At 48.6% G+C, this 24,915-nt stretch overlaps 2 protein-coding genes across 13 annotated transcripts in view; one reads left to right on the top strand and one right to left on the bottom strand.

Moving 5' to 3' along the window:
* Positions 1-213: 213 nt before the first annotated feature.
* Positions 214-16,608, top strand: B9d1 (B9 domain containing 1). Of its 2 annotated transcripts, XM_047546523.1 has the most exons (7): positions 214-430; positions 1,994-2,062; positions 5,527-5,638; positions 11,062-11,158; positions 11,560-11,622; positions 15,847-15,914; positions 16,289-16,608. In XM_047546523.1, exons 1-7 carry the CDS (start codon positions 368-370, stop codon positions 16,414-16,416), a joined length of 600 nt encoding a protein of 199 aa, XP_047402479.1. In that variant the 5' UTR covers positions 214-367; the 3' UTR covers positions 16,417-16,608. The 2 variants fall into 2 exon arrangements, with proteins under 2 accessions (XP_047402479.1, XP_047402480.1); XM_047546524.1 differs by lacking the exon at positions 1,994-2,062.
* A 4,076-nt stretch (positions 16,609-20,684) lies between these two features.
* The window catches only part of Epn2 (epsin 2), a 93,400-nt gene continuing 89,169 nt past the window's right edge, over positions 20,685-24,915 (bottom strand). For all 11 annotated transcript variants that reach the window (XM_047542979.1, XM_047542981.1, XM_047542977.1 and 8 more), the window contains one exon: positions 20,685-23,335. In XM_047542979.1, the coding sequence (XP_047398935.1) occupies positions 23,037-23,335 (299 nt within the window). In that variant the 3' untranslated portion in view covers positions 20,685-23,036. The remainder of the gene's footprint in view (positions 23,336-24,915) is intronic.

Raw genomic sequence — 24,915 nt, forward strand, 5'->3', positions numbered from 1 at the left:
TTGCTCACTGTCAGAGCCCGGCTGCTTCCGCCCTCCGCTCGGGTCTTCTGCATTCCTCACGGCAGGGCCACAGCGACACCTAGGGGTTAATGAGCATTTTTTTGAACACTTGACTTCCGGCCGGCCTCATTTTGATCAAGCTCCTCCCCGTCTGGTCCCGCCCTTCTCAAGTCCCGCCCCACAGAGAGCACCCTCTGCGCTTGCGCACCGCCACACACCCATAGACTCGCGAAACTGCCGGCGGCCAACAAACTTGTGCCTTGCGCCACGCCATCTGTTTCCAAAGCAACCCCGGTGCCTCTTAGCAAACGCGCGTGCGGCCGGGGTGGATCTTACGAGCCCCGAGCCCCGCTCCCCGCGCCCCGCGATGGCGGCAGCGAGTCCCAGCGTCTTCTTACTTATGGTCAACGGGCAGGTGGAGAGCGCCCAGGTGAGCAGCCATGAACCCCCGCCGGGGCCTGCCCCCAGTGTCCCCCGGGGCCCTTTTGCAAGTCCCCGAGTTGCAGCGTGAACCCTGGAGAGCCTTGTCATTCCGCGGAACCGCTCGGTTAGACAGGGGAGGAGAACCAGAACTTGAAGATCCTTAGTTGCGACGTGCAGGAGTGAAAAAACAGACCTCGGGAGGTTGAGCTGGTACTTAGTCCACACTTGGCCAAGCCTGTGGCTCCTGGCTTGGATCGTGTCCACTTGGTTGAGTCACTGACAGGAATCTCCTGGGAATAATGGGAGAAGCGGTGGTCCAACCAGGACATAGGGCCTCTTCCCAGAGTGAATGTGTATGGGACGTCAGCACTGCGTACTGTGCACAGTGAGTGCGCGGCTCTCGGAATGCCCTGTCCTGGAATTTGGGTTAGAATCTGGATGTTTTGATGAGTCAGATTCAACCCTGACCACCTGGAATGATCCAGGGTGCGTGTGCCTATCAGATCAAAAGGACGCTACTCTTCGCCCCCTACACTTTATAAGAGCCATTTATTATAAATAAATAAAGACCAACATTCACCAAGTACTCACTATATACCAGGCTCAGCGCTCAGCACTGTTCTTAAATCTTCATAACAGTCCTATGAGGTACGTTTTACTAACGTCCCCACTTTACAGCTTGGAAAACTAGACTGAAGAAGTAGTAAAGCCGAAATTTGAACCCAGGCCTCTCTGACAGCTTTACTACATCGTTCATCCAAGCTGTTTGTTAGAGGTGATGGCATAATTATAGCTTTACCAGGCTGAAAGCTCAGGTGTTTTCTGCCTTCCTGTTTCATCAGGATATTGTTCCATATGCCCACCCTGTCCACCCCCACTTTGGCCTAGTGCCCAAGACAGTCTTACCCACTTTTCCTGTTCTGTCCCATTAAGGGTTGGGTGCTCTAAAAACTCCTCCCCATCTTCCTTCCCCCTCTTTGAAACCCCCCCTGTACTCAAGCCCTCAGCTCCAGCCATGCATATATGCTCTGTATCCTGATGGCCCCCTGGCTTCTCAGACCTTTCACATCAGCCCCATTCCCTTAGATCTTGTCTGTGCCCACCCCTGTATCAGACACTGGGGACACATAAAAACTGTTGGCTCTTCACAGTTCAGTGGAGTTGACAGACATTAACAGAACTATCCAGTGCCTTAATGGAGGAAAGTACAGGGACTGATGGAGCCAAGAAGTGACCCTTAAATCAGACTGGCAGTCGAGGCAGTTTCCCTCAAGGTTGTTTTGAAGAATGTGCAGGAGTTTGCCAGATGTTGGAATGGGAAGGGCATATTAGACAGAAAACAAAAACAGCAAAGAGGTTCAGGGGCAGTAGTAGCCCAGGACTCTCCCTCAGACTCTCCTATCTCAGTCTCCAGTCTCAGCTGAACTCCATGTCTACATCCCCAGTTGTCTCTTAGACCTCACCCCAGGTGCCTCATGTTCAGAATTCCTATCAGCTTTACCAGCCTAGCCAAAGTGCAGGACTCAGTTTGAGTCCTAGTAAATAGAATCCCCGTGTGGTTTTTCTGCAGTTTCCAGAGTATGACGACCTCTACTGCAAGTACTGCTTTGTGTACGGCCAGGACTGGGCTCCCACGGCGGTAAGCTGGACTCTTGGACCTCCTTTACTCATAGCCTTCATGACTGTTGAGGTTTCTGAAGGTGTCCACCACACCCTTCCCTACCCTTTCGTAATCAATCGAGAAGTAGACACAAGGTCAGAGGGAATCCAAACATGTGTTTGTTCCTGGTAAAGCTGCAGGGGAAAGCACAGCTACCATGCAGCATCCCTGAAGTCTGCACTTACCTGCATACCTTACCCTGTGAGTTCACCCTTAGCAGCAAAGAGGAAAACATGGACAGTGCAGGCAGGTCAGCCCTAGAGAGCTGTCTTGGTGGTGACCAAAACCCAACAAAAGTCCCTGTCTTTCTGGAGTACACATTCTTGGAGTGGGGAGGATGAATAATAAGTAGTACATATTCTAGTGTGTTAGCTAATGAAAAGTGCTAGAAGGGAAATGAAGTCAGGACACAGGAGGTGTAAAGAATAAGAAGGTAGCCAGGAAAGGCCTTAATGAGGAGGTCACTTTTGAGTAAAGATCTAACAGATCTGGCTCTGGTCACCACTGTAACCCCAGCATCCAGAAGCCTCAATAAGTTATTCAGTGAATGGCTGCTGGCAAATAACTATCTGCATGTCAGTTGTCCAGATGAGGAAAGTGAAGCTTAGAGAGGTTACATAAGTTGGGCCTCCACTTCTTAAACTGCTGTGATGATTAAACAATATTTTACAAACAGTAAAGGAAGTAAAGAAGCAAGCTCTGTAGAAATCTGTGGAAAGAACTTTTCAGAGGAAAGAAGCAGACAGTACAAAGGCCCTGAGGTCACAGAGTGTTCCTGGCATGTTTGAGGAACAGCAAGGAGGCTCCTGTGGCCAGTGAACCAAGTGAGTAAGGAAGACACAGCTGGAGATGAAGCAGGGAGGCACAGGAAGCAGATCTTGTAGGGCTCAGTAGGTCAGGGAAGGACCAGCACTTTTACCAGGGGGAGATGGGCCCCCATCAGAGTTTTGAATAGAGGAAAAAGGAATGTAACTTATGTTTCTAAAAGCTCCCTCTGGAGCTGGGTGTGGCGGCATACACCTGTAATCCTACTGACTTTGGAGGCTAAGGCAGGATTGTAAATTCAAGACCAGCCTTAGCCACTTACCTAGATGCTCCCAAATAAAAAGGGCTGGGGGTATAGCTCAATGGTAGAGCACCCCTGGTTCAATCCCTAGTCCTCTCACCTCCCAAAAAAGGCCCCTCTGGTTTCTATGCTAAGAGTAGGCTGTGTGGGAGCAAGGACTGAGCAGGGAAACCAGCTGACTACTACAGTAACAGATGAGAGAGAATGGCAGCAGCAGTGGGGGAATGAGAGGTGGTCGAATTTCAAGTATATTTTAAAGACTGAGTCACGTTTTCCTGTTGAACAGATATAAAGTGTGAGATAAAGACAAGTGAAGAGTATCGCCAAGGCTTACCTGAGCACCTGGAAGTAGCATAGCCATTGTTTTTCTGTGAGAAGACTATGGATAGAAGAGATTTGGGAGAACTATCTAAGTTCATTCTGATGTGTATTAAGGCCTCCTGGTCATCCCAAGTGAAGATGAAAGATTGGCAGTAGATACAGAGATGATGATCTAGGGTTCAGAGAGGACATCAAATTTGGAATCATCACCATATGACCACAGAGAAAGCCATTAAACCAATGAGATCACCAAGTATAGGTAAAAGAGCAGCCAAAGAGTGAGCTCAGGACACTGTGACACTACAGAGGGACCAGCTAGGTCGATGGATAAGGAGCCACCCAGGAATTACAAAGCCCCATAAGAGCCAGGCATGGTGATGCACCCTGTAATTCCAGCAACTCAGAGGCTGATGCAGGAGGATCACAAGTTCAAAGCCAGCCTCAGCAACTTAGTGAGACCCTGTCTCAAAAAATAAAAAGGTCTTGGGATATAATTCAGTGATAAAGTACCCCCGGGTTTAATCCTTAGTACAAAAAAGAAAGAGAAAGAAGGAAAGAAAGAGCCAAAAACAAAGCCCCATGAGACTATGGTGCCCCCAGAAACCAAGGGAAGAAAGTGTCAAGAAGGTCATTGGGGGGCTGGGCTGTGGCTCAGTGGTAGAGCACTTGCCTAGCATGTGTGAGGCCCTGGGTCTGATTCTCAGCATCACATTAAAAAATAAATAAATAAAGGTCCATCAATGACTAAAAATATGTATTAAACATTAAAAAAAAAAAGGACATTGGTCAGTTGTGGTGACACATGCCTGTATTCCCATCTACTTAAGATATTCCTAGAGTCCTAGGCCAAAGGTCTGACTCCGGGGGTCCCAACAAATCAGGTCTGGTCACTCAGCCCCCCAAAACAAAAAGTAATGATGAAAAGCAGGAAAGAAACTTTAATCAATATGGCCATATTGGGGAGAAAAGTGAGACAAAACATCTCAACCCCAGGGTACTCTGACATGAGCTCCCAGATTATATAGGTAAGGGAACCAAAAGTATGTCTGGTGAAGCAGTTTTGGTCAAATGGTGGTCCTGTTGATCATTATCTCAGGATTGGGGGTGGGGAACTTGTGGGGATAAGAAAAGTTGCTGTTGACAGGTGAGTAATTTCCACTCATTGGAAAATGTTTATTAACCAGAGCTGTTCCTGGAATCCAGGGTAACTCAGAAAAGGAGACAGTTGCAAAATGGGGGCAGAGATACATTTGCAGGCACAGATGAGGAATCCAGTGTTTTTTATCAAAAGCAACCTCTAAGTCCTTGTTATAGGAAGGTAGAGGCAGGAGGATCATTTGGGCTTGAGAGTTTGGGCCAATCTGGGCAACACAGCAAAATTCCACCTCAAAAAAAAAAAAAAAAAAGGATGAGGAAGAGGAGAGGAAGAGTAAGAGGAAGAAGAAGATCAACAACTTCCAGAAATTACCAGCTCTGTCAGATGCTGCTCATGGGTCAGGTAGAATGAGGATAGAAAAATGACTATTGGAAACATCAGCATCAAGGCCACTGTTGTTATTTGTAGAAAAAACCTCTTTGGTGCAGTGATGGAGCTAGACTGGAGTGGTTCATGAAAGAATAGCAGAGGACGAATTCGAGCCAGTGAGTGTGACAACTCTTTCAAGGATTTTGCTGTATGGGAAGCAGAAAATGGGTAGGTGAAGGAAAAAGCAGAGTCAAGAAGACTGTGGTGGAGAAAATTATATATATATGGAAATGATCTGGGAGGACTGGGGATACAGGAGTGAGAGTGCAGACACTGCCACTGTCACTTCCTGTCATAAGCGAGAGTAGAAGATCAAGTATCTGGTGGAGGGCTGGCCTCTGGGGTTACCACACCCTGACGAGACTGCATTCAGTTGCCAGACCTAAGAGGCTCTTCACTCTCTTTGGAAGTTCAGGTCTTGGTAGAAGGTAAATGAAAAAACTGCCCTCCCAACTGCCTGCCCAAGATAAGGGGTGGGAGGTGTGTGACACCTGGATCTCTGGCCAGCTGTCACTGTCATTGTCCCCACAGGGTCTAGAGGAGGGGATCTCACAGATCACATCCAAGAGCCAAGATGTGCGGCGAGTGCTGGTGTGGAACTTCCCCATTGATGTCACCTTTAAGAGCACCAACCCCTATGGCTGTGAGTCTGTGGGGCCCTGCAGGGATGGGGGGCTGGAGCTATTATGTGTTGCCCCTGGGACAGCCTCTGCCTCATCTTATGCACCACTGTCCACATTCAGATCCTCACTGCCTGCCATCTGGGCACCAGCTTTTGATGTACTTGCCACCTGGGTTAGGTCTGTGAATACTTCCCCTGTGTAGGTTTGTCCAAGCTTCCTAATCCTATCTACTGGATAATCTCTCTATATTTTTTATGCCATATTAGGAAACAGATTCAAGACAATGACATTACTTGCTTTCAGTTTTACATCTAGTAACTAAGGATGGATTTGAGTTTAGGCCCATCTGATTTCATAGTTCGGGACTGCAGAGGGTCTGGAGCAGGGGATGTCCAGTGGTCCTCTTAGAAGGACTTCCATCCTGCTGTGGTCATCCATGACTGAGAAAGACTTCCTGGGACACTATACAAGTTAGTGGACTAACCTCCTGCCGAGGACAATGGGGAGATGTGAATAAAATATTAAAAGGCAAAAAAACAACTACTTGAAGGCATCAGAGAGCTAGCAAAGTAGTAGAGATTTACCAGGCCAAGTTCCAGGAGAAAAATAGAAATCCAGAGATGTGATGCATTTGCATTGTCCTTGGAAGTGCTTGCTGAGTCCCCCAGAGATGGATGAGGGGCTGACCAGGATCTCTGACAAGGCTGGGATGTAGCTCAATGGTTGAGCACTTTCCAAGTATGTACAGGGCCTTGGTTCCATCCCTATCACTGTGTGTGCTGACGTCTCTCTGGTAGCCTTCCTGGGCTCAGAGCTCAGGGCCCTCCAAGGGGTCGGGAAAGGACCTCCAGTGACTTTCTACAACTTGGAATGAACCTCAAAGAGCTGCCCTGTGGTAAGGAAAGATGGAAGTCAAGCTACCTCAGGATTTGCAACCCCCTGATTTGGGGATTAAAGTTTGAGACTATTATAGCCAAGACACCTAGAAAAAGCAAATAAGAAATCTCTTTGGAAATTATTTCCTTTTTTCCCCCAACATTTGATATATAATAAAGAGGCACACAGAAATCAGGACTGTATGAATGATAGCCAGCAAACATAAGACAATGGAGACAGTATCTTCAGATATTGGAAGGTCAAATACAATCTTGATATGATCAAAAGAGATAAAACAATATTTTCATGCTCTGCTGATGATACTTCTGTCAGTAATGGACTGCTTAAATGATGGTAGTCCAAGAAGATTAAAATGGAGCTGTGAAATTTTGCCTAGTATTTTTATTGTACCTTTTCTGTTTCGATTTATATATATATATATATATATATATACACACACTGGAGATTGAATCCAGAGGCACTTTACCACTGAGCTACATCCCCAGTTCTTTATTATTATTATTATTATTAATATTACTATTATTATTTGGTACTGGGGAATGAACCCAGAGGCATTCAACCACTAAGCCACATCCCCAATCCTGTTTGTTTTTTATTTAGAGACAGGGCCTCACCAAGTTGCCTCGGGCCTCACTAAATTGCAGAGACTGGCTTTGAACTCGCAATCCTCCTGCCTAAGCTTCCCAAGCCATTGTGATTACAGGCATGCGCCACACCACGCCCGCCTTATTTTATTTTGAGACAGGGTCTCACTAATTGCCAAAGCTGGCCTTGAATTTGTGATCCTCCCACAACTGCAGTCTCCTTAGTTCCTGAGATTACAGACATGTGCCACCATGCCCAGGCAGGTTTACACAAACTCATACAAGAGAATAGAAAAAAAATTAAACATTCCCCAACTAAGGTCAACTTAGGTCAACAAAATTTGGATTCCAAAGCCTGCCTAAGGGACATGAAAAATTAGAAACTCACTCATAAACATGATTCAGAAATCTCAAACAAAATATTCAAAAACTGAAAGTAGCAAGATAGAAAAAGGAAAAAAGATAATATATCAGAAGTCAGGTTTATTCCAAAAATAAAAAGCTCACGTTAATATTGAAAATCAACCACATTAAAAAGAAGAAGAGGCTGGGTGTTAACTTGCCTAGGATGGGTAAGGCCCTGAGTTCAAACCTCAGCACTAGGGCGGGGGGTGGGGAAGAAAACAGAAGAAAGAAAAAAGTCATAATTATCTCCTTAATTAAAAAATAAATAAATAAATAAAAATGTGACATACATTTATGATAAAAACTTAGCTGAGTAAGAATAGAAGAAAACTTGCTTAATTTAATAAAGACTGTCTACAAAAGACTTAGGGCAGACATTACGTTCATTAGCAAAATGTTGAAAGAGGTCACGATGCTTATTATCACTACCAACACTGTACAAATAAAGGGTATATGAATTAAGAAAGAACAAAACAAACATTCACCAGTGACATGATTATGTAGAATTCCAAAAATACGGAACAGTCATTACAATTACTAGGTTGTCATTTTTGCTGGAAATAAGATCAATATGCAAAAATCAGTTGCTTAGCTGGGCGTGGTGTCCCACACCTACAATCCCAGCAGTTTGGGAGGCTGAGGCAGGAGGATCAAGAGTTCAAAAACAGCCTCAACAACTCAGTGAGGCCTTAAGCAACTCAGTGAGACCCTGTCTCTAATAAAATACAAAAGGGGACTGAGCATGTGGTTCAGTGGTTTAGTGCCCCTGGGTTTAATTCCTAGTACCAAAGGAAAAAAAAAAAAGTTGCTTTCTGTGTGCTAGCAATAAATTAAAAAATGGTATTTAAAAAACACATTATTTCCAGGACTGGGGATGTAACTATGTGGTAGAGTGACTGCATAGCATTTATGAGGCCCTGGGTTTACTCCGCAGTACCACACCAAAAACAACAAAGATTATGTAATTCATGATATTATCAAAATTAACTTGTTTTACCAGATATCAAACTTCAACTATAAAGCACAATAATAGGACAGTGTAAACAGTTTGGGCACAAGCAGAGATAAGCATATTCCTAGAGAGCCCCAAGACAAACATATTCATGTACAGTTGATTCACAACTAAGGTGGCACTGCAGAGTAGGAAGGAAAAGAAGGCCTTTTCAATAAATGGTGGTGACAGTTGGATACACATAGAAAAGATGAATACTGACCTCATGTGAATCTAACCATGAAAAGCAAAAGAAACTTTGGGAAGATAGCCTGGGAACAGTGGCCATAATATCCGGGTAAGGGGAGATGTTCCAGAAGCATTCTTTAAAGAAGTCAATGAAGTTGACCGTATTAAAATTAAGAGCCTTTGTTCATCAAAAGACATTGAAAATGCAAAGACAAGTCACAGGATTCACACACATCTATACTATAAATCAGCAAAAGGGGCCATCTAATAGAAAACTGGGCAAGAGACTTGAGAAAGGTTAGCTTTTTGTTATGACCAAAATACCTGACAAGAACAACTTTGAGGAAGAAAAGTTAATTTTGAGCTTACGTTCATGGGCACTCAACTCAACTGCTCTGGACCCAAAGGGGCCACAGGGAAGATGCCCCTTTCCAGGGGATGCCCCCAGTGACCCACCTCCTCCAGCCATGCCCCACCTGCCTACAGTTACCACCCACTCAGTCCATTCAAACTAGGATGCACTGATTAGGTTATAGCTCTCACAATTCATTTCACCTGTGAATATTCCTGCATTAATAGAGGAGCTTTGGGAGACACCATATATCCAAACCATAACCAGGTTCTTTATAAAAGAAGACGTTCAAGTGAACAAGAAACAGGGGAAAGTCTCAAACTTATTAAGAAAATCTTTAAAATGCTTGGGGCAGGGGATTTAGCTCACTGGTAGAGCACTTGCCTCACCTGTGGGTCCCTGGGTTTGATCTCTAGACCCACCAAAACAAAACAAAACAAAACAAAAGTAAATGAAAGCCACTGTGACCTACTACTGTTCACTCCCCAGAGTACCTAAAGTTTAAAGGATTGATAGGCCAAGGTTGGTGAGGGTGTTTAGTAGTAAGAACTTAGCAAACACTGCTGGTTGAGGGGGTGGGCATGTTGACACCATTGTGTTGGAAAACAGCCTTCCAGATACATAGAACTGCTCTGTGTAATTCCCTTGTTGGGTGTATACTCAACAGAAGTGTACCCAAATGTGCCAAGAGCCTGTGCAAAGATGATCAATGCCTCACTGCTTATCACAACCCCCAAAGAAGGAACAGCCCATATGCCCACCAGCACTGGCATGAACAGTTAATGCAATATATTCCAATGCAGTATAACACAATACATTTCCACAGCACTGGAAATGAACAAACCCCTGTACATGAAACCATTTGGGTGAATTTCACAAATAAAACATGGAATTAAGGAGGCTGGGTACAAAAATGTATATACTGTACGATTCTTTTAATATAAAGTTTTAAAAATGGGTAAAACTAAAGTACTGTGTTTGAGATACAGTCTTTGGCAGGGAATACTTAAAGAAAAATAAAGGGGTGGTTTCATAAAATTCAGAATTATAGTCATCTTTGGTGGAGCAGCAATGATAGGGAGAGAACAAACCTCTCCATAACATTAATTGAGGGCTTTCTATGCACTAGACATTATTCCAAGGGATTTCTTGTTGCTGTACTGGGGACTAAAGTTAGGGTGTTCTACCACTGAGCTACCTCCCCAGCCCTTTTCATTTTTATAGAGATAGGGTCTCACTAAGTTGCCTCCTTGCTATCCCCCTGCTCCAGCCTTCCGAGTAGCTGGGATTACAGGCATGTGTCCCCACTCCCAGCTTCCAATGTTTTAGAGGTAAGCCAAGGAACAGAGAGGATAGATAATCTGCCTGAAGTTGCTCAGTAGTAGCTATAGGTTGGAAGCCTAGACAAGTGGCTTCCTGGCCCTCACCTGTCATCTGGGGCACTGATCTCTCCCATACACATAGAGGACAGAGGAACTAATTAGGTGAAGGCACCTCACGGACCTTCTTTGGTGTTAACAGGATGTGGGGTGAAGAACATTCCAGATGTAACTGTTAATATTTTAAAGGGAGATACTTGAAAGTCTTCTCTCTTAGATACCCCCAAGAGAGTACCCTCTACCAGGTCCCAGGAACCCATTAGGTTATACCTGAGTGTGACCACCATCAGAGATGAAGTTTCCACAGTAAGGAAGCAGGCCGTCTGTTGGCTCTGATTGAAGCTGGAGTCTGTGCTCTGAAGCACCTCTTTGTCCACTGTCAGAGCTGGGACAGCATTTTGGCCTCATCTCCCAAGCTGTGAGCCGAGATATGGAGAATACCTGCCCAAGCACCAGCAGAGGCACGGAAAACAGCAGTCTGGGCAGAAGCCCTCAGGGCAGTTGAGGTTCCCATATCCCTTCCTCAAGCAATCTGCTGTCCCCAAGGCTTTGAGTGCCATCCTGTGACTCAGCTAGACACATCCTGTTGCCTACCTTGTACTTCTTCTGGTTCCTACTGAATAACCCTGGTCTTGTCCTTCCTAAGGGCCTCAGATTGTGCTCAGTGTGTATGGACCAGATGTGTTCGGGAATGATGTCGTCCGTGGCTATGGTGCGGTGCACGTGCCTTTCTCACCTGGCCGGTAGGTCCTTGCTCTGAACAAGTCACTGGGCCACAACCTGTACCTTGGGTCCTTCACACTTACTCTGAAGGGCTTGTCCTTGAGGCAGCCATCCCTGCCTCCTCCATCTTGGGCTCAGACTAAGTATGCTCTCAGGTCCCCAGCAGCCTGGGCAACTCGGCATGGAATGTAGTTGCTGTGACCCTTAACCAGAAAGAGACCCAGTGTGAGGCTCACACTGCTAGCCAGACACAGGTGGGGAGGGGAGGGAGTGGGTCCTAAAAAGAAAAAGACTGACCTCCATGAGGCTACAACCACATAGCCTGATCTATGAGAATTCCCATTCACGGCCTGGTGGAGACTCTGGAAGGGCCTTCACTTTCCTGTTACTCAGTACATCTGTGTGAACACATTTGTTACAGGCACAAAAGGACCATCCCCATGTTTGTGCCAGAGTCTACATCTAAACTGCAGAAGTTCACAAGGTGAGTTCTCTACCTACAGCCAGATTACCTCCTGATCTAATGGTTCAGTGGCTGTCACAAACCAGTCCTGGTGATGTGCCTGGAAACCCCACCAGGCCTTCAGGCTGCCCCACCTATTGGGGACAAATGAGAACAGGTCTCCCGGATTTGGAGGCTGCTCAGTTACTGATAACTTTTCTGGTAGCATAAGGCTGTTTATTTTGATGTTGTTTGTTTGTTTGTTTTGCTGTTTGTCTTATTTTTTGGTACTGGGAATTGAACCCAGGAGTGCTCTTCCACTGAGCTGCATCCCCAGCCCATTTTATTTTGAGTCAGAGTCTCACTGAATTGCTGAGGCTGGCCTGGAACTTGCAAACCTCCTGCCCCAGCCTCCTTTGTAGCTGGGATTACAGGCATGTGCCACTATAGTGGCAAGAAGTGCATTCTTACTCTGTGCCCATTAAGACTTTGTGTCAGATGGAGCAGAAGAAAAATTCACATCAGAAGGGAAAATGCTCACCACATAGTATGACATCAGGTAGGATCCAGAAGTGGGAGTCCAACATCCTAAAACAGTTACAGTGATCCTGGATAGCTTTTATCAGTCAGCTACTAAATCCTTTATGTGTGGGAGCCTCATGGAGAAGGGGGCATTTGAGCAGAGACAAGTGGAACCAAGCAGCCACCCTGGGAAGAGGTGGGGGAAGAATATTCCAGGTACAAGGAATACCAAACACTGGCTGTGCCCTGAGGAGAGCGTGGGCTTAGCACATTAGGAGCAACCAGATTGCTATGGCCAGTAAGTGGCAAGCTGAGGGAGTGTCAGGGGAGACATCAAGAAGGCAGGTAGGGGCTTGTAGGGAGAGCCCAGGGACAGATGCCTGGAGGAAGCCCAGTGGGAAGGACTCTTATCCCCTACCACATCTAAGTAGGAGGTAGCAAGGTGAACTGGGCCCTAGCTGGCTGACTGGGAGTTGGGGATGGAAGTGCCCCTCTGCTTACATGGTTGCAAGCCACCACTGCCGCCCAGCAGGTTGGCAAGCGTGGGAAGAAAATGAAGGACCACCAGGGTTCCCAAGCAGCAGCCAGCAAGTGGTCCCCTGTAACCTGGCCAGTATTGGAGTGGGACCTAGTCAAATCCTGCTGGGTGGAGGGACAGCTCAGAGCAGAGGAAGGCATGCTGAACACTGAGGTCTACAGAGAGGAGGAACAACATTCTCCATTGGCCTCAGCCCAAGGATTTGGGAGCCTACTGCCCCTAGGAGCCCCTCTAGGAGTCTACCAGGTGGGAAGGGCTACTCAGATAGATGTCCTGGGCCAGTGTCAATTGGAGGTGACAATACCCAACCCCAGGGCTGTTATCAGACTTGGGGAAAGGCTTTGAGAGTCCACACAGGCACAGAGCAGTTGCTCTGCTCCCCAGCCCCCAAGGGGAGAGTTTGGGCCTCCTGATGAGAGGTCCCTGAGGAAATTATCCCATGCTGAGGAGGGAGTCCTGAGAGCCAGCAGAGCAGGTGACCTTCTTGCCTGTGCCTGAGGGATGGCAGCTCAGTGCAGGGCCTTTTCCAGCCCTTTGCATGGGCTCTCAACTGGGCAAGGCAGTGTGTGCATGCATTACAAAAACAGGAGGGGAGTGCAGTATGGTGGCACATACCTGTAATCCAGCAGCACAAGAGGCTGAGGCAGGAGGATCGCAGGTTCAAAGCCAGCCTCAGCAACTTATTGAGGTCGTAAGCAACCTAGCGAGAGCCTGTTTCAAAATAAAAAGGTCTGGGGATGTGGCTCAGTGGTTAAGTGCCTCTGGGTTCAATCCCCAGTACCAAAATTTTAAAAAAAAATTTTTTTTAAATAAGCGGGAGGGTCTGACGAGTGAAGGCAGTGAAGCAGAATCTTCCCAGATGCAGCATCCATGACGATGCAGGCCATCAGTCCCTCCCTCTGGAGCATCCTCCAGCAGCTCCCTTCTCTGCTGTCCCACTACTTTCCCCCACTCAGCCTCCTTCAGCCTGTGGACTGCTATAACATTCTTGGCCCTTGTATTAGTTTTCTGTGGGCACTAGAACAAATTACCACAAACTCTATGGCTTAAAACAACAGAAATTTGTTTTCTCACAGTTTTGAAGGCTAGAAGTCCAAAACCCATTTCACTGGGCAAAATCAGGGTGCTGGAAGGTCCAGTTTTCCTTAGAGACTCTGAGGAAACTCCATTCCTTGCCTCTTACAGCTTCAATGGCTGCCTGCCTGCCTCAGCTGTGGTCATATCTCTCCAGCCCCTACCTCTGTGGTCACATGGCCTTTTCCTGTGTGTGTGTGACACTTTCTGTGGCATCATCCTTCAATGAGGATGCCTGTGATCACATTAGGGCCTGCCTGGATAATCCAGAATAATCTAAAATAATCCCCAAGGTCCTTAATTTAATGACACACACCTCAAGACCCTTTTTGCAAATATCTGATATTTCTAGGGGCTGTTTTTCAGCCTAATAAACCCTCCAAGCTAGCAACTATGCAACTTCTTCACATAGCAACTATGATGGTGCTCCTAAAACCCTATGCCCTCCCCTACTGGAAACTACCCAGGGACAACCCTTTGCATTTAGGATTAACTCCAGCCAGAATGCTGCAGGGCTCTCTGAGTTGGTGGCCTCCTCACTGCTTGCTTCCCGTCTGTAGACTCTTTACCTGCCTCAGTTCTCAGCCTACTGGGTTCTTTCCTGCCTGGGACGCATCCTGCAACATTCTTCCCTGAACAGTCTGTCTCTTCCAAGAATCAGATAAGCACACTGCCCGTGCAAACTCAGGAGAAAACTGGAAATGCAGCGAGTGTGTGATCTGTCCTCAGGGTGGGACGGTGCCCACCTCCCTACCCCGCCACCCATGCCTCAGCCCTCAACTACCTGAGTTGCATGCTGTTAGAGCTGTGCTCTGTGATGGAGTAAGCGCTCAGCGAGTGGGGGGCTCGCCCCATCTGGTCTCCTGGAATGGGCAGCAGGGGCGGGAACTCTGGCTTCCCCGTACCACTCCGTCCCCTTGCTCAGAGATTGGAGTCACTGTGCAACGCTCCCTTGCTCTGGTCTGCACACAACCTCTTGTCCTGCGGCCTTGCGGAACCTGCAGACAGAGCTCCGAGCCCGAACCCGGAGAACAGAGTGGTGCTGGCGCCAGGGGAGGGCGTGGCCAGCGGTGTGCCTCGTCACCATTACCAGAGGGCCTGCCTGGCACTGCCCATGGTGAGGACAGAGGCTCGAGGGCGCATGGAGCTGCAGGGCTTTGATGCAGGGTGCTCACACAGCCACAAGTTGTTCTAGGGCGCCCACGGCAGGAGAAGCCCGTGTCTGCCTCACCCACCCAGCCGAGAATAGTGCACCTTGTTTCTGGCTCCAGTGGGTGTGTCGGAGGCGTGGCCTTCACGCCAGGTACAGTGGCGCCTGATGAGGCGGGTGGCTCCTAGCCATTCCCAGCCCTGCCCCTGCAGAACTGTGTGGCCTGGAGAGTCACTGGGCATTTGCAGAGCAAAGCTCCTGAGAGGGGAAACTTGACTGCCAGGGCCTGTGGCTGAGTGCTGCCTTTAGCAGGGCGTGGCCGCAGTGTTATTACCATGGCTGTCCCAGGGCATCCCAGGGCCAGTTCCTACCTAGGAAGGGTAATGTTTCAGATGGCAGCTGACAGAGCACCTTCACCTCACAACCCCAAGAGGTAGGTGCCAATGTCATCCTTGTTTTACACTGGACAAAATGAGATTCAGTGATGAGAAGCAAATTATACTGGATCCCACACTACTCAGGGACAAAACTGGGGAGCTAGATCTGGCCCCTCTTTCAAGTGGGGTTATGCTGTTTGCTCCTCCCAAAGTCAGCTGTCACCTTTCAGGATTTCCACCTTGGTTCAGGCTATACCTGACCCCAGCTCAGTATTTCCCTCAGCTTTCATCCCCAGTGACTCAAACCCAAGGAAGACTGAGCTAGAAAAGCCAGATACCTAGGGTGGGAGTGCAGAACACCTGAGTCTTGGTAGAAGCCCTACTAGGCCTCCAGTGGCCATGTTGCCCAGACAAAAACACCACCACTCTGGTATCCAGTTGGACAGAGGGAAGGTGGGCCTAGGAAGGTTCTGCCTGGGGCCTGGCTTGTGGTAGATACATTGGAGAAGGGATGCTGGTTTTTGAAGCCTGGAGAGCCCACTGCCAGGATCTGAGACCAGAATTCCCAGGCAGGGCCCTGCTCACCCATGTTTTCCTGTTCCCAGCTGGTTCATGGGACGGCGGCCCGAATACACAGACCCCAAGGTGGTGGCTCAGGGTGAAGGCCGGGAAGGTAAAGTTTGATGCCCTCCACCCCCACCCCCAGCCCAGAGGCAGGCTGGAGCCTGAAGTGGGACCTCAGCACCCAGGAGACCTGGAAAGAGATGGGGAATGAAGGCCAGGGATCTGCCAGGCACCTGCAACCTGGTACTTGTGGGAGCTAGCCTGATAATTTTCCCAGAGCACCTCCCAGATTAGGGCCTGATTGGAGCAAAGGGCTTGCCATGTCTGTTTACCCCACTGCAGCCCCTTTATTTCCCCATGAGGGACACAGGCCAGGCACTACCATCCTCATTTTACAGAAAAGAACATTAAGACAGAGAGTCTTAGTTTCCTGGTTTTGTCCACCCCAGCCCAGCCTGGCTGATGCTGCCCTTCTGTTTCCAGTGACACGAGTCCGTTCTCAGGGCTTTGTTACCCTCCTCTTCAATGTGGTGACCAAGGACATGAGAAAGCTGGGCTACGACACTGGACCTGTGGACACACAGGGCCTCCAGGGGCCCAGCCTGCCTTAGGGCATCTCCTGGTGAAGGCATCTGACTCTTCCACCTGCCCACCCCAAGTCTGGCCAGGTTGGCCCACCAGCTCTAAAATAACCAAGGGCTTCTTTTTTAGAGTTAGTCATGGCCTAAAGTATGGCCTGGTGCTGTGCGGGGTTTGGGGACAATAAAATTGTTTTGTATAATAAACTATCACATTTTCAGAAAGCCCAGCTGCCTTCTCTCCCTTTTAGCACCTACTGCTATGGTATAGGTCACTGGGCTGTGGCCTCCAGGACCCTCCCTTCTCTCTAGTCCTACAGGGCACTGTGAGGGTAAAAGCTTCAGGGGCTGCACACCAGGATGGCCAGTCAGGACCAGAGCTTTGCTGTAACACTGGTTCTGCTGTTCAGAGCCAGAGTGTGGCCTTTTTGACACCTCAATACTCATCCCTAAAATGGACACATCAATCACTTCAGCTATGAAGTTAAGTAGAGTCTCTTGCTCAATGCCTGACACTGTGCCAACAGTGCCCCAGCCTCCTTTGGCAAGGAGAGAATTGCGTTAGCAGGAGCTCAATGGCAAGGTGCCCTGAGGACAGCGACCCCCCAGCCTGCTCTCTTCCTGCCTCCCCCCCCATAGTCTGAGGACAGAGGCTGGAAACCTTCCAAAGGTGGGAGGCTGCTGGCTGGAAAGCAGCTTTCTGGTAAATACCACAGCCCAACACCCCTGGCATCCATGGGAGTCCTTGGCCACCTGAACACAGGTCTCTGTGACCAGAGCAGGAATGCCCAAGACTGAGCTTCCTCACCCCCAAGCACACTTCCTGGCATATCATGAGGCAGCACCTCTTGCAGCCTCAGTTGAGCCTCTAGGGATGGACTGCAGAACTGTCCCTGCCCATCCCCTGAGCTCTCCTTAGCACACAAACTGCTCTAGCCTGGATGGTCCCATCAGCAGAATGCGGAACAACTCCCATCGTCCCACATGCAGACCACTAGCCTCACTGTTGCATGTTGCCCAGACCATCACTGGAACTTGCCCAAAGACCCTCTTCCTCTACTGTCTCTCAGGACACTCCTATCCCCTGCCCCCAACTCACTGTGCATTCTGGAACTCCTGATCTGTCAATAAAATTCCTGACTCCAACCATCTGAATGGAAAGCTCCCTGTTTTCCAAAACCTGCCCTGTCCCCGACAGCCCTCTTGAGTAGTTATCTTTTCCTTTCCATACTCTATGCACCGTGGGCCCAGAAATGGAATGTGTCCTTGCACTTCAGCATTTCCAGACCACACCCCTCCTTCCCCATCCAGCTTCCTGAAGCCCAAGCCATCAGACCACACCGTCATCAGTCTCCATCAAGATGTGCCTGCATGGCCACTCACTCTGCAGCTATTCTTAGTGACATCATGGTCTTTGTGAATGATCCCTCCAACAATTTGGCCTCTTCCTCAACCTCCTCACTTACAGTGATCTTGACCTCTACTCTTGACAGCCCCCTTTCCTATGGTCAGAGCTGCTTGGTAACAACTGCATCACCTGCAAAATCTGGATCTGATTCCCGTTATTAGACAACTATTTCCATCATGTGGTCCTTCCCTGGGTGCCCAAGCCAACAGCCCTTCATTCCATCCAGGACCTCCAAGCCACTTGCTAACCAGCTGCCTTTTGCCAAATGTCAGCCCCTCTTTTCTTGGTATCCAACCTACCCTCTACAGAACTAATGGTCATCACTTACAGGCACTCATCTGTATGTCCCCTTAACATCTATGCCCTTTCTTTCTCTCTGTACATTCACCCAACAAAACCTCAGCCCCGGTGGGGGCTGCCCATCCACCCACCCAAGCATGGAGCTTATTAACTGCCCACCTCCACCCACAGCCCAGTCCTCCGTGGCCCTAACTGCCCAAAGACCCACTGTATTTCCTCAGACCAATCCCTCTTGCAGTCTGAGAAAACCCCTTCATACCTTCTGTCTCCAAACTTCCAGGACCCTCAATGCCCCTTCCACCAAATAGCTTCCTCCTGGTCCTGCCATGGCATCCCACACTCCCAGAGACATGATCTTCCTAGTCCTTCCAAAAGCTGCCTCTTGGGAACACACCAAGGGACCATACCTCTGGTTTCTCACAGATGTCAGATCCACAAGGGGGCTCTCCTCCATCCTCGACAAAACGATTCCCCTCAGACTCCACTCAGGACTCTAGATCAAGAAACCACAAGAAGCAAAATCCTAGGCCCCTCCACTTCACTTTTTTTTTTTTTTTCCCCCATAGTGGGGATTGAACCCAGAGGCACTTTACTCCTAAGCTACATCCCTGGTCCTTTTATTTTGTATTTGAGACAGGGTGTCAATAAGTTGCTGAGTATCTTGCTAAGTTGCTAAGGCCGGCCTCCAACATGCGATCTTCCTGCCTCCACCTCACAATTCACTGGGACACTCCCAGCTGCCCCTCAACTTCTTGGCTTTATTTTAATGCAGCTTCTAAAGATGCTGTCTCCTCTGTCTACAGCCTCCCCCGACCCATGACCTTTCCTGTCACTGCCTGAGACAGCCACCCTCTCAAGTCCATGTTCAATCCTCAAGGCCAATTTGCCCCATGTCAGGAGCTTTGACATGGTGGGCCACCCTCTTCTCCTTAGTTTAACTGTCCATTCCCCCCCCAATATTATTAAATTGTTTAAACAAAGAAAAGTTGTAACTTTACAGTGAATACCACATACCCACCACCTAGATTCTATCACGACCATTTTCCTACTCTATCTGCGCGTTGCACTAACCACAGATCAAAAATATTAGAAAAACACATTGCATCTGTCCTGAATGGATATAGACTTTTTCCTTGTCATCATTTCCTAAATAAAACAGTGCAACTATTTGTATATCATCTACATATGCAGGTATTATAAGTAATCTAGAGATGATTTAAAGCCTATGGGATGATGTGCAATTACTAAACCATTTATATAAGAGGCCCGATTTGAGTATTTGTGGGTTGGAGAGTGGCTGGAACCCATCCCCGCCCAGATACCGAGGGACATTGACTGTACTTGAATTTTCACATATGTCCAACTGTTTGTCTTTCTTTCAGTCCATCCTGGTTTTAGTGCACTTCAAAATAAACTGCAGACTTCAGTACCACCTGCTTTCTATTTCAGCAGGCTTATCATTAACTATAGAGTTCAATATTTGTTCTTTTAAAAAAATACATATGTATATATAGTTGTAGGTGGACATAATACCTTTATTTTATTTTTATGTGATGCTGTGGATCAAACCCAGGATCTCACACATGCTAGTTAGGTGCTCTACCACTGAGCTATAACCCCAGCCCTTTTTGTTCTTTATTTTGAAGAAACATTTACATCCAACAAAATGCATAAATCTTAAGTGTGCTACATCCCCCTTTGATTTATAACAGGTCTTGACTAGGAATGTCTACCTGCAGGCAGGAGGCAGGGAGCTGAGCATCACCCCAGAAGCACTCTAAGGCCCACCTTGGCTATAGTAGAGGGAATACGAAAAAGGATGGGTCATTCCTAGAGGACGGAGCCTGGAGTCACAGAGGAAACTGGTCAGGAGACTCCCCTGCCCACCCACTGCCAGAAGAGCCAGAGCTTTATCAGGTCCTTTACTGCCATCTAGACAGGGGACCTCACAGGCCTTTTGTGCTGCCAAGGACCAGCAGCTGCCAGTGTTTTCTACTTGCTCTACTGACTAGAGTCTACTGTGATCACTTACCCCCGATGCACCATTTGCTACTGACAGGAGAGAGGACACAGTGACAGGTCTGTGACTGGGCCTGCCTTGCTGGAGAATGTGCTGCACCCCCCAGAGACCCTGCTGGATGCAGATGGAGGGAATCTTCTGGTCTATGTGTGGGAAGAAGAGTGAAGTATGTGTTGACAAGGGCCAGCTATGACATGTTAACCACCAGTTTCCCACTCCTCTGGGCACATAACAAGTCTACCCCAACTGATGAGGTGGCAGCTTCTTCTGGGAGGCCTCTAAGGTACATCAAAGCCAGGCCTTGTAACAGGCACACTCAAAACAGGCCTCCACTGTGACAAATGTGCAAAGGGGCAGATGCAGAAAGGGGCCAAAGGACTTGAGACTGTACTTTATCAGCACCCCAAGAAAGGCAGGCCTCCCCAAGAAGAGCACTAGGACTGGGTGATGACCTACCTCACTGATGATAGGCCAAGCTGCTTCTGGGCAGAAATGGGCTCCCTAGCCTGCCCAGCCCTCTGTGGCATAGGATGGACAAAGATGGAAGGCAGAAGGACACAGCCAGAAACCGCATCATGATACAAATGATAAATTATATTTATACAGTAAATAAGTCTCAACAGTCAACACAAGTTCAAAACCAGCCACCGGCCCACGGGGAAATGGCTGGGTGACTTCCTCCACCACGGTGCTCATCAGGAGGGGGCACAGTAGCATGTGTGCAACACACGTGGCAGCAACTGGTGGCTTCATGATCAGTGCAGTGGGTAACAGGGACAACGTGCACTCAGGATGGCCTGTGCCAGGGGTGGGGTTGGGGGTGCTGTTCTCGGGTGTCCCAGAGGCTTGTTAATGTTGGGGCCTCAGTCACATCAGGAAGGGCTGTTGTCTTATTACAAAAGAATCACTGACCCCAAGTAGCCTGGTGTACCACCCTATACGCTGGCCCAGGCCCTGCACCTTTTGAGAGAGAGCACCATCCTGGGCAGGCGCCCTGCCTCGGCATCTCCTGGTGCCTCCCGCACTCCCCAGGCAGGACGAGCCCAGCCACCTGCCTTCCTAGGTGGCAAAGGCACCAAGGCCGGCCTTAAGCCTCGAGTTCTGGGAGGAACTGGAGTGGCCTAAGCAGGCAGTCTTCAGAGCTCGAATGGCCTCCTGGCAGCCCAGAGACCACTGTAGATTGATCACACCCCTGCTGATGCTGAGGGTGGGGTCTCTTCCTGGAACCAGAGAGGGGCTGGCAGGTGGTTGGCTGCCCTTAGAACTGAAGGTGAGAAGTCCAAGCTGGGACTCAAGTCAGAAATATCTGCCAGGCAAGTTGCCAGGACACAGGATTCAAGGGACTATCCCTTTCCTGGGGAAAAGCAAGTCTTTTCTTGTTTATAATCTGGGACTTAATACTTTTCTTTACAGTGGTGGATGGGGTGAGGACAGTAGGAGGTTGGGAGTGGGAGATATTAGTGCATGTTTGTTAAAAATCAATCCTGTGTGAGAATGATTTTTTTTCCTTCACCTCCAAAATAAGAGATGATTACTTCTCAGTCTGCAACCTGTGCCTGGAGTTGGCAGGTAGATGGATCAGGGCCAGCCCTGGTCCCTCACCTCTATCTCAGCCTGGGGACCATTCCCCAGGGATCCCTGGGACATGATCCTGTCATTAACCTGAGCGTGGAACGAGTCAGAGGAGAGCAAGACGAAAGGCTAAGGGCGATTTCACCACTTCCAATTCCCACTGTAAACAGAAGTCTCTAAATCCCTGCATGCCTTTAATTAAAAAAGGAATTAGTTGATAAAAACTGGTGAGTCACATTCATACATTAGTTTTTTTCGACTTTCAAGATGGCGTATTGGTTAAGAAATAAGTGTCTTTTTCTGGAGCTAGCCAAAAAGGCTGAGAGTCAATTGGTTTTTGTATATCACCAAAAAAGGGAGTTAGAGAAAGGAAAAGGCAACTGGAGGCTACAAGTTTTTGTTGCTGTTGGAGTTTTTTTTTTTTTTTAAATAAACATCTTTTTTGTGTAATCAAATTTTCATACTTTCTCCTATAAAGAATTTGCTTTAGTTTTTCCATAAGGCATATTTTTGTCATCAAAACATCTCTTCCTTTTTAAATTTTCTTACAGTTAAAACCATAAATAAGAGGACTTAAACCACTAAAATGACACGTGCCAAGATCTTAAGTCAGCCAGACCTGGTAAATTCTATCAAAACTAGACAGTTAAATAAGAACCACGTTATAAAAATATTAGCCAAAAAAAGACTATTAGATAATTCTGCAAACTCAAATATGAAACTGTACTAAACAAAATATGTGCAAACGTGTACAAGCATAGAGCCATGTGGCAGGGTTATGCTCAGGTTAGTTTTAAAGCTCGCTCTAGTGGATTTAATTTAAGAGTTGTCCATGGTGGTGGTGTTTACTTTGAACTCACACACGAGTCAAAGAAAAATAAAAATACGCACAACCACTACCCCCAAGGTCAGTGTTGAATGGGGTGGTGCTTCATCCCATCTACCTCAGGGACAGAGCCTACAGTGCCCCTAGGGCTGGGGGGTGGGGGGCAAAGATGAGGCAACTGTCCCAAGTTCTGGGCTAGGCAGTGACCCAGAGACCCTTGGGCTGAGGCTGGGGCCAGGGCAACACTGATGACTTTGCTTCCTTGTCCAAGGCCTCAGAGGAGCTTGGGAGCTGAGCACTTGGGAGGAGGCGGCAAGGGCAGGCCTGCTCCAAGCAGCATGGACAGCTATGTGCTGCTCAGTCTAAGGGTCGGGGCCACAGGACAACCCTTTCATCAGGAAGCTGGAACTGAAAAGCCCTAACACTCCACACTCTCAGCCGCCACCCCACAAACGAGAGTCCCTGCTATGAGTCCTCTGGCATGGGTACTCCAGGCATTCACTCAGGGAGGTCCAGAACCTGGGGCACTAGAGAAGGAAAGGGTTGGTTGTGCCAGTGGCCTGAGCTGCCGAAGGGGGAATGCCCACACTGCCCACCATGTTCATCGCTGCAGGGCCCAGTGGTGTCAAAGAGGAGCCACCAGCCGCCAGAGCTTGGTGTGGAGCTGCTGAGGTCATAGGGGCCACGGCCATGGGCTCCACCCCTGAGCCAGGCCCGAAGGATGTGCTGCTCCCCAGGACAGGGCTCCCCCGCAGCTGGTTCAATGTGAGTGGCTGGGGCTGGTTCACCTGGAAGGGGTTGACAGGGGCAGAGGCAGCAGCTGCACCTGGGGAGAGAGCAAGAAGGACAAGGACTGAGCTGTTAGGAGAGTACAATCCAGCACAGCCACCCTCCACAGACAGCTCATGTTTAGGATTCTGAGCTCCAGGTCAGGGTTTGTATTTTGTTCCTTGCTGTGCCCTCAGGGCCCATTACAATACTAGCTTAGTCCAAAGGAGACACTAGCAAACATCTGCTGACTACATGAATCACACGGGGTGAGAGGACTATAGTTGTGAGAAGCCTGTGACTTGTCTGGGGTCACAGAGCTAAACAAGGCAGTTCTAGGACACACCAGGCTCAGAGACTCCAGCTCCTCTGTAGGGCTGGCACCCAGGACACCATCAGCAGTAAACAGCTGCCTGCTCCCTCATTCTGCCTCCCCAGCTGTGACCACAGATGTGTAGAAGAGACAAGGGTGTGTTTGGCACAGGGACACAGAGAGGGGCAGTGCAGAAACTATAGCACATGACTTGCAGTGCCCACAAGGCACCTTGGGTCCTGCCTACCAGCACTTTGAAGGCTCAGGGAAGTCCTGACATCAAGAAGCTGAAGAGCCCTGTATCACCCAGTCCTCAAACCTCCCTCACCCCAGGAAGTCTGTTCTGCTCCTAGCAAAACATCTAGTGATTCTTTGCTGAGACACATCACACTGCTGGCACTGAGTGTTCAGCCTGGTTCAAGCCAGCATAGTAAGGAGGCATGCCTGTCAAAGGAGACAAGGCTGTTGCTCTCTGACCCACACTGAGGAGATGAGCTCCTCCTCCCGGAGCTTGCAATGAGGGCTCTGCAAGTCACTCCTGGTTCACAGTAGAGAAAAGAGACTGCAGAGCAGTAGACCCTGATCAAATACAGAGCCAGGACCATGTCTCTGGTCCATGTGACTCTACAAATGACAGCCAAGACTACCTGCATGACCTAGAGAATGGTCCTGGATTCCAGCAGGGCTGTCCAAACCTTCAGTATCTTGCTGATAGCTCCCAGATCCCAGATGGGTTTCAGATGGCAAAGCTGCCTCAAGGCCCCAACAAGGTGCTCACAGAGAACTGATGATGGACATGATCATCCACAGGAGCTCCTGCAGGCCTCTGGGGGCTCTCTGGCAAAAGGGGACAGGAGCCTTCCTGGGCAGACACGCTTCAGAGTGACTGAGGAGTCCATGTCCTAACCTAGCTTCACCCACAGGGCCACCTTCCTCTGTGGCCACATCCTCATCCATGAGGACCTCAGGCTGGGTGGGTCCCAGAAACTCCAAGCATAGATGTATCTGTGCAGGAGGGAAGAAGAACTTCCTGGAAGAGGAAGTCATTTGAACTAGGTGCTGGAGAAAACAAGGGAGTATGATCTAGGCCGATTGGTGAGTCACAGCCTAGAGGTAAAGATGGGTCCTAGTACAGAGCTCAGTGGAGCCAAGGGGGTGTAGTCCATAAGAGAGAAGAGGGTGGGGCCAGTCTAAGGAGGCCAGAGCCAGGTTGCAATAACCCTGGATGCTGGATAAAGCAGCTAGGAGCCTGTTCTGCAGTCAACACAGAGCCTCAAAGAAGACTTAGAGCAGAATTCTACACCAGGGGTGGTGAAGGTCCTTGG

Source organism: Sciurus carolinensis, chromosome 3, assembly GCF_902686445.1.
Source record: "Sciurus carolinensis chromosome 3, mSciCar1.2, whole genome shotgun sequence".
In the NCBI taxonomy this organism is placed as follows: Eukaryota; Metazoa; Chordata; class Mammalia; order Rodentia; family Sciuridae; genus Sciurus; species Sciurus carolinensis.